A 9,299-nucleotide genomic window follows, 5' to 3' on the forward strand; every position below is an offset into this window, starting at 1 on the left:
TTGCAGGTAGAGTTGCGTTCATTGCAGCTGAATCACGACGTGATCAAGAAAGAGAACGTCGAATTGCAAAATCAGTGCGACAATTGGGAAAGGGGCGCGGCGTTGGCTCGACGCGGTTTCGAAGAGCTGCAGAAACAGCATCGTCTATTGCTTGACGATCACGAGCATTTGCAAGCGTTGCACGAGCAATTGGGACGAGATTACGAACGTCTGTGCAACGATGTCCGACAATTCAAAGTCCAATTGAAGCAGGCTCGTCTGGAAAAAGCCGAACAAGCAACCCGGTTGGAACAATTGACCGAAGAAAATAGTCGACTGGTTCGACTGGGAGCCTCGGAACGCCAACGTGACGAACAGCAGCAGCAACGTGAATGCAGACTGCTGGCCAGTTTGCAGAGCGAGCATGGTCAGTTGAAGAAAGCTCACGACGAGCTGAACGGTCGGCTGGAAGTGACCAGTCGAGAATTGGAAACGAGCCGAGCACAGAATCGTATACTTCGAGCCCAGGCGAACGCTGCCCAACTCCAGTTGGCCCAACAGCAGGGAAAATGCGACGACGTGGACGAGGCACGTCGTCGTGTGGAACTTGAGCTCGCCAAGGCGGAACATCGCTGTGAGACGTTAACTCGGATGAATGAAAATTTGGAAGAAGAACGACGCAACTTGTTGAGGCAGCTCGACTCGCTCATTTCGCAGCACCAAGGTTTGCTCAAGCAGACTTTGCTCGAAAAGGATCACCACCATGCCGAAGAGAAGCAATTACAGTAATTGTTCTTCTTCCTATTGCAATTGTCATCGGTGGGATCGTTCATCTCCTCGTTCTAGGGATCAATTGTACAAGTTGCAAAGTCACAAAGAGAAACTCGAGGAAAAAATTATGCAACAGTACAAAACCATCACTCCGAACAGTAAGCGCAAAGATCGATCGGCGTTTGTCAAACGTGCTGCCAAAGCGTTCCTTATGCCCCGGGTAAGCATGGATTATTACTTTTGGTTGTCGTTTTGATCTGATTTGTCGGCATCTCATATCCATCTCAATTCAAGGCATCGACAAGGAAGAACAACAGTAACAAAGTCCGTGAAAGTTCGGCAGAGGAAAGTGCCATGTCGGCGGATGAAAGTGGATTTTTTGGTAATTTCAGCAGAACCTCATCGAGTAGTAGAAAAAAATACTGCACGTTACCCAAATCGGCCAAACTTGCCTCGCGGTCGCCTGGCAAGACGGCTTTCAGCCCCTTGCTGACTAATCGTAAGACTTTGCCGGACAGTTCCCCTTCTTCGGCTAGTGATTCAGTGCAACTGTTGTCATTTTTCGATCACAATCAACTCGAATCAGAAGTTCCCCAACAACATACGGTCGGCATTACTCTCAACGCCGTTCGACACTTGCCTGCCCAGTGATCAGCACAACTAACTCAGTTTGCTTTTCACATGCAAATGACAAACTTTTCTTGCACCAACAATTAACACATTTCATCATCACACTCATTCACTCACACTCACACACACACACACATATATATATATTGTATGTTGAATTACTTGTGTTGCATGAGTCGTTCGTTTTGCACATTTGATTTCAAAGTATCGAATAAAAAATAACCACGCCCATTACCATTACTACTATTATCACTGTTTGGGTCGAAACAGAAAAGAAAACTTGGGTTGTGGTTGTGTTTCCATTGTCCATTGGAATTAATGTTCCACTGAACGTTCGTACAGTTGAAATTAACACTTGCAATGCCGACCAGTGTGTCTGCCTGTGTGCATGGGTAAAAAGGATGATGATGGGGGCAAATTATGCATGCGTGTTGCAATCAATCAACAGTGAAAAATACTGTTCTTCTGTAAATGCTCAGAAGCTGTGCTTAGAAGACAAAACAGAGGATGAATTTGACTGTAATTTAGGGGAAAAAATAAAAATGCATCACTCGAGATCAAACAGCGGATCTACCCAACAAAGTTCCAGCCTGAGCAGTGATTCGGTCGTAGCGGCATCTCTAGCCGCACGTCAACGAGGATGGTCCTCTCGTTGGCCTGGAGATAGAGTCAGTTTCAGTGGTTCAGAAAGAGCGGTCGACGTGCCGAACGATCCAATGAGCAGTCAGTCTACTGTTCACAAGGGCTCACTTCCATCACCGGCCACTGCCATGCAACCCCGTACGCCGCCGCCGTATCGGTGCGCAGTGCAGCGCCGAGACACGTTGGCCGCTTCGCCGCTTCGGGCTGTGCCCAGTCTGTTGGCCAATGGTCATTTAGGTCGTCTTCCGCCTCCTTATCCGGGCAAAAAAGCCGCCCCGTGCACAGCGGAAAGCAGCAACTTGCTTTGCAGTCGAACTGCACTGGAACAAAGCGTGGCGCAATTGCAACGGGATCTCGGCTTGCCGAGTTCAAAAATACCGAACCATTCAAATGTACAAAACGGTGCTAATGATAATAACAACAGTGATAACAATACTGTTACCAGTGTTGCGGATGAGTTGTTTTCCAACTTGTCTTCGGTGTCGTCAATTTTTGCCCCTCCAAAAGCATCTACACCAAAATCGGATGACAACAACAGCAGCGCAACGTCGAGCTCAGCAATGGCACCCCTTCATCCAGGCAACAATTCACTGGTCAGCAGTGAACCATCGTCCAACGGTTCAGTGGCCGCGCAAGTGGATACTGACGTGACGCCGAAACGGCGCCCACTGACCACCACCAGACAAGCGGTCCGTAGCATTTACGACAACGTACCGACGACCAGTGGTAATGATCAACCGAATCAAAAATCTGCAGCGCAGCTCGAAGAAGATGAAGACAGTTCAATTGAAAAAACCCTGACAGAATTACTGCGCGACTGTAAAACTGAACACGAAAACGCAGTATGGTTCGAATATGGATGTGTTTAAATTTTATTTAAATTTTGTATTTTTTCCGCCGTATTTATATGTTTCAACTTCTTAAAAATGACTACTTTCAAAGAAAATTTGTTTTCCCACTGTTCGCATTAGTCAAATTACCGGTCGTTTTTTTTACAACACAACAACGACTAGCGTGAAAGTTTTGAATGAGAAAAATTTTCACCTTCCTAGTCGAACGTTTTCACACGCCTACTATTTCAGCAGCAGAATTTCAGCGCATAAAAAACTGCTCAAGATTCAAAAGTTTTTCAATGCACAACGATCATTTCCACACAATACAAATTTCAAATCTATACTATTTTCGTATCTGAGGGAAAACCGGTTTGAAAAGTACTATCAACTATAGAAGAACAGTAATTTTCCCGCCTCTTTTTCACCCAAACTAACAAACCAGTTTTGATCAACGTGAAAAATTAAAAAGTTCAGCAGTGCTCAAATTTTTTTAAAGTTAAAATCTGACGAAGATGATATTCAAATTGGAAAATGAACCCGAATAAGAAATAATTTGAAAAATAAAACTTTCCTCACCTCGTTTAGGAGAAACGAAGCGTTGCATTTTCAGCAGTGTTGGCTTTTTCAGTAGTTAGTTATTTTCATTGCATTTTGAATTCATTTGAATTTCACCAACCAGCTAGCTGCTGCATTTGTCGATTTCATGCATAATATATTGAAATACCACTGAAAATGTCGATTTCAACGTTGTTTGATTTTGTACAGAATTTCCATTCAAAAATAAATTTATTAAGACGTAACTGAAATAGATTTTTCGAGTTCACAAGTGAAAGTAAAAATAACAAACGTAAAAAAGCGTATTCGACTAATAATTAAAAAAGGAAACTGAAAAATTCAGCAAAACATGGTGCCATCACAGAAAGCTTACTTTTTGAATAAACGCACGTCGGTGAAAATTTCAACAAGTGTAACCACAAAACTCGAGACACCACCCACCACTCTCTTCGACCATTTGAAGACTGTATGATTTGGCAGGGTACTGTAGAACTTGATTTCTTTTTGTTACAGTATTTCTTGAATTAAGACCCATCATCGCACACATTATTCTGATGTACGAATGTTATATTTTATTTGTTTTACTTATTTTTTTGATTTCAAAATTTGCAATGATGGATTGCAATTTCATTCTTTTCATTTACGATCTTCTTACACCGCAAAAAGGTGGTTTTTGTAGTTATTTTTTGTCTCGTTTTTCAATTAAATGTTTTTTTTTTGTTTTTAGACGCTTATTATAAAAATTCTGTTGTTTGGATAATTGGAAACAGTGGTGGAATAAGTGAACAAATTGCTTGTCACTTGGCAAAATACAAGGCTCGTAAGCTGATACTGTCCGCGGGCCATGTGAAATCGCTTACATTTATAAAGCAGAAATGTTTAGGTGAAATATTTTTATTTTGAAATGAAATAGTTAAGATTGAACTGTAAATTATCAATTTCTTCCGAATCATGACAGACACAGTTTTAAATGAAATGTAAGGGCAATTTAAAATAGTTCTAATTAAGCTTGGCTATTTTAGAAATCAACAAAAACTGGAATGAATTCAGTATATTACTATTACCATTTGATTTGACCATAACTTCCACTCACGCTACAATCGTACGTACAGCTATGCAATGGGCAAATAATGTTTGTTGAATTGTCACAAAGTTTGTCTGGTTATAATTTTTTTTTCATAATTTTTACAGAAGATTCATGTCGTCATATACAACGCCGGGCTATGTCAACGAGCCGTATGGCACGATATTGAACCGGAGGCGGATATTAAATGCTTCAAAGTGAATGCTCTTGGTCAGACAAATATAGCTCGTCATATTGTTCGTCATTTGGAAAGATCGGCACCAATAGGAACAAAAAATATCAGTCTCCCTATTCGATTTATCGTTGTAAGCAGTCTTGCTGGTATAATGGGTAATCAATTGAAACAGAAGAACTAATTATAACGCAGAAATGGAAAAGATTTTTCCTGTAACGAATATTATTTAGGGGTATCACCACCATTCTCTGCTTCTTACAATGCAGCAAAGCTCGCTTTGACAGTAAATGCTAATATTCGATTTTGAAATGTAAAATTATAATATTCATCAAATTACCTGTTTTCAACGCCAGAGCTATTTTCGGTCGTTACAAGGCGAATTCTCCAAGTGTGGAGGCATCAAAGTTGTCATTTGTGGTGTGAATTTGTTGCATCCGCTGGAAAATTCGACAACAGCTATCACTGGTGATAGTCCCAATCGGGTAACGACATGATTGTCAGTGCTTGTAATTCATACAATTTATATGCATTTCTTTCAGTTGTATGGTGAAGAGATGCAGAAAATTTCTTGGCATTTAACAGCCGAGAGATGTTCAGAATTAATCCTGCTGGCCGGTTCGAAAGCCGTGTCTGAATGTTGGATTGAAAGGCAGCAGGCAATTTTCTACTTAACTGCCTGTTATCCACCACTGGCGAGATGGTTTATTTCACTGACAATTTTGCCTTTCATCCATTGTCTTCATTTATTTTCAGGATAATACGTAAACAGTTGATGAATCGCTGAGAGAGGAGGAACAACGTACGCAAGTGCAGTGAAAGTGAAAAAAATGGTGTTACTATCGATGGTATCCGTTTCTCTACTTTCTAGTCATTTCCCAACGTTCACTATTATTCACTGCTGTCGAAATACGAAAATACCGCAAAACATTTTCATTCAAAAATATTAATTTTCAATAGCGAACAACAAAAAGAAAATAAGGATGCCAATAATAATAATAATAATAATAATGATAATGAAACATAACTGTTGGAATGAAGTAAAGAAAAAAAAAAGACTTCTAATCTTCGGTAGTTGTTGTTGTTGAATTGAATTTCACTTTCTTCGTCTCACATTTTGTCATGTTGCTTGATTGAGTGAAAATATTAACAAATTATAATCAACATACTGTTGCTGCTGTTTCCTCTGATAACTTCATCCCTACCTCTCATTCATTCACTCTGAACGAATGTAAAATTGCCTTGATCGATGTAATGGTACCAGTTAAAAGGCCGACCATTCCGAAAAGGCAGATTAGCAAATTTCCAAAGACGAGCAATTGCCATCGACGATTGTGCACACTGCCACGGTATTCACATAAAATTTCAATGATGGGTGGAAAAATGAACGTCAACGCAGACGTAGTCAACGCACCGACCAGTGAAATGAACAATCCAAGATGGGGTACCAGTTCGGCGAAAGTAACTGCAAAAATGAAAAAAAATTAAGTTGAAATATAAATTGCTCATTTCAACATTTCAATACAAGTGATCAAAACGAGCGTATAGCGGATGGCGTATTCAGCTGCTAAACGCAGACCAGGCCTGTCGATGATTTGTTGCAGTTTCAATATGACAATGTCCATCGGTACGTAAAATTGCATCGGATAGGATATGCTGACAACAAATGAAACCATCAGTTTCACTGCTTTGTACAATCTATTGAAGTGAAAAGTAGAAATTTGAGAATAACAAAAAAAAATATTCCAAGAAAACGACTGAAATCTTACGGTTCATCTTTTGGCAAATTCAGCGTTATACTTCCAGCAACGTCGGATCCGAATCGGATGTAGCCGTAAAAACCGACTGCAATGTATAAAATGGTCGACAACGCGCAGCTTGTGTTCAAAATGCCATTCCAAGCATTCATAGATTTTGGAAATTTCGTCTTGTTTTCAATTGGTAAAATCTGAAACATTCATTACATGCTATCATTAATTACAGTGTTGCAACAAAGTGCAAACATTGCACAATTGCATTGTTATACCGTTCCAGCGGCAGAAAAGGCGAACATCAACGAGCCGAACGCCAGAGGCAATCGATCTAAGCTTTGTATGCTTGGCAGTCGTCTCCAAGATGGCAATTCTTGGAAAATGTATTGAAATGTGATCACAAAAGCCACACAATAAACCAAATTTGCCAACGTCGACGGTATGGCTAAATATTTCAGATGACGAATAGAGCACAATGCCAAAAACAGCGGTAGCAGAAAGGCCATATACGTGGCTAAGGAAAATGTATTCTGCACTTCTACAGTCTTAATAGAATTAATGAACGATATGAATTTATTGAAATGGTTTCTTCTATTAGAAATTTCACCTACCTGTTTGATATGCTCGGCAATAAAAACAAAATATACCGAACACATACCAAGCTGAGAAAAAGCTAAAGAAATATTGACAAGAAATTTTGCATGGCGTTTAAATCGTCTCAGCGGTTTTGGACCATGAAATACGGATAATTCAGCCAAAGTGCCATAATCAACTGCCGCTCTGCCGGATCTAATTTATACAAAGTTTAACAGTTCAACTTTATCATTTTTCTATCTATTGCAAATTATTACGATTACAATAACAATAACAGGCAAATGTAATGTGCTTACCGCAAGCACATCATCTGTGATGTGCGAACTAATATACGTAGACAGCAAAGGTTGATGATCACAGTAAATATGAGGAAAATCAAGCCAAACTGAAATAAATGTCCGGTTAATTAATAATTAATTAATAACAGAGCAAGCACTATGCGCATGTGATCTAAATATTGAATAAATTTAACAAGCTATCATATCATTAATCAAGAATATTATTACTGCAAATGCAATACCAGTACAAATATATATATATATATATATATATATATATATATATATACATGCAGAGTATTGTTTCAGGCAGGTGTATTTTTTCCATTGATTTTTTAAAATTCAATTTTGAACTAGTTTCTAAAATATACTTTACAATCCAATTTCACATGTTACAAAGTAATATTAAAATTGAATAAACTTTATACAGATACATAATGGAAAATGTTTCTTTCTTTATTGCTTCAATGAAGAAAGCATTTCAGCATCTCAAAAATGCAAAAAATGTTTGCCATATGATACAATAATAATAAGAATATTTTCACTTTGGTATAAAAATAAATATCATAAGAAAACAGAAAACAACATTACCATAAGCAATGATAAGAAATAGCAGGGCAGGAAGATTGAATGAAAATGTACTTACCCACAGACCAGCGTTGGAAAAAGCTTCAGGTACAGCTAAAACGCCGGTACCGACAGTTGATTTGATCAAATTCGTCAAAGCTTGATCATCGCTAAAAGTAAACATAAAAATAGTAATAATAATAATAACCAAAGGAAAAAAGCATCAATGAGCCCACCTTAAGCCATAAGTAAAAGTGGAGCGTTGTTCATTCAACCACTTGAAAATTTCTTCCTCATTTTGCACAGCATTGTCGTCGTCAATTTTCAGCTTTTCGCAATTTTTATTGTCATTTGATTTTTTCACTTCGGATAGTGAGAATTGTTCAATAACTAAAAAACAATCATTAAACAACTGCGTGTCGAACAATCAAAGTAAAATATATTAATATTATAACAGCGAAATGAATAATGATAATATGCTTTGAAAAAAAATGCAAATTTTCAAACATTTCACAATTAGTATTACCTCGATTCATTCAGAAGAATAACTCTGACGACAACTTATGCATGCATATGTGTAATATATAGACAACAGCAACAACAAAAATAACAGCCGGTAGCATAAAACTAGAAAACTTTGACGAGGTAATTCACAGAACTGAAATCATTTTTTAAAATAAAAATGACAGTTTCTCATTGACAACTTCCTGTATGAAAAACTACAACGGTGAAAAAATTTGACTCTGACAATAATTTCTGCATTTCCATAGAAAAAACACAAAGTATATTTTACTTACTATTGATAATTAATTAAAATTTAAAAAAATGCAAAGAATATTAATAATAACATACTTTTGTTTTGCAAAGAAGACGATTCGGCTGAATCATAATCATCATCATCTAAAGTTGATGAATATTTCAATAGTTGTACTGATTTCATTGTGACGATAAATCGTGACGCTAAATTTGAAATTATTATTATTGTTATTGACATCCAATTGGATATTCAAAATTGCTTTCATAACATAAATATGCAAAAGATATAATTTAGAAAATAAATTAATACTACTACTACTACTACTACTACTAATAGAATAACAAAAATGTGCCTGTGCAGTTATTACTTGACAATTATCGACCGTTTTCAAGTTGAACATGCAGAACCAACTGCAACGCACAGCAGCACTGTTTCTGAACAAAGCAGCATCCAAGCTTTGTTTACAAAGTCTTCGGCAAGAAAGCTTTTGGTAGCAAACAATGCGATATAATGTACAATTTTAACTGTTTGTTATAAATTTTGCTTGCTTGCTTTGCAGATTTAATAGCTGAAGAGCTCTTAGTATTATTATTGTCTGCAATGCAATGCAACCAGCTGCCGTAGTTATTACTGTTTACACTAAAAAAACCAATTAAATCATCACAAACATAAAAATTAAAAAAAAA

The 9,299-nt window shown here is 37.7% G+C and overlaps 4 protein-coding genes across 4 annotated transcripts; 2 read left to right on the forward strand and 2 right to left on the reverse strand.

Moving 5' to 3' along the window:
* The first annotated feature begins 27 nt into the window (after window positions 1-27).
* Window positions 28-1,401, forward strand: Tsp_12269 (conserved hypothetical protein). The gene is made up of 3 exons (XM_003380463.1): window positions 28-764; window positions 826-970; window positions 1,045-1,401. The coding sequence occupies exons 1-3, from the start codon at window positions 28-30 to the stop codon at window positions 1,399-1,401; spliced, it is 1,239 nt and encodes a 412-aa protein (XP_003380511.1).
* A 708-nt stretch (window positions 1,402-2,109) lies between these two features.
* Window positions 2,110-2,722, reverse strand: Tsp_12268 (hypothetical protein). Its single transcript, XM_003380464.1, is given in 3 exon segments — window positions 2,110-2,427; window positions 2,465-2,591; window positions 2,607-2,722. The coding sequence occupies 3 exon segments, from the start codon at window positions 2,720-2,722 to the stop codon at window positions 2,110-2,112; spliced, it is 561 nt and encodes a 186-aa protein (XP_003380512.1).
* A 1,302-nt stretch (window positions 2,723-4,024) lies between these two features.
* Window positions 4,025-5,453, forward strand: Tsp_12267 (dehydrogenase/reductase SDR family member 7). The gene is made up of 8 exons (XM_003380465.1): window positions 4,025-4,079; window positions 4,138-4,293; window positions 4,433-4,542; window positions 4,602-4,824; window positions 4,900-4,952; window positions 5,023-5,151; window positions 5,209-5,369; window positions 5,423-5,453. The coding sequence occupies exons 1-8, from the start codon at window positions 4,025-4,027 to the stop codon at window positions 5,451-5,453; spliced, it is 918 nt and encodes a 305-aa protein (XP_003380513.1).
* Window positions 5,454-6,071: 618 nt separating this feature from the next.
* Tsp_12266 (transmembrane amino acid transporter protein) lies at window positions 6,072-9,252 on the reverse strand (the record flags this gene model as incomplete). The annotated part of the gene is made up of 11 exons (XM_003380466.1): window positions 6,072-6,131; window positions 6,205-6,364; window positions 6,436-6,614; window positions 6,670-6,962; window positions 7,076-7,206; window positions 7,308-7,396; window positions 7,936-8,026; window positions 8,093-8,246; window positions 8,709-8,816; window positions 8,923-9,047; window positions 9,139-9,252. Coding segments are annotated over 11 exons (1,504 nt in total), but the record flags the coding sequence as incomplete, so codon positions are not given.
* Between the last annotated feature and the right edge of the window lie 47 nt (window positions 9,253-9,299).

The sequence above is a fragment of the Trichinella spiralis genome, assembly GCF_000181795.1.
Source record: "Trichinella spiralis strain ISS 195 chromosome Unknown Scfld2, whole genome shotgun sequence".
In the NCBI taxonomy this organism is placed as follows: domain Eukaryota; kingdom Metazoa; phylum Nematoda; class Enoplea; order Trichinellida; family Trichinellidae; genus Trichinella; species Trichinella spiralis.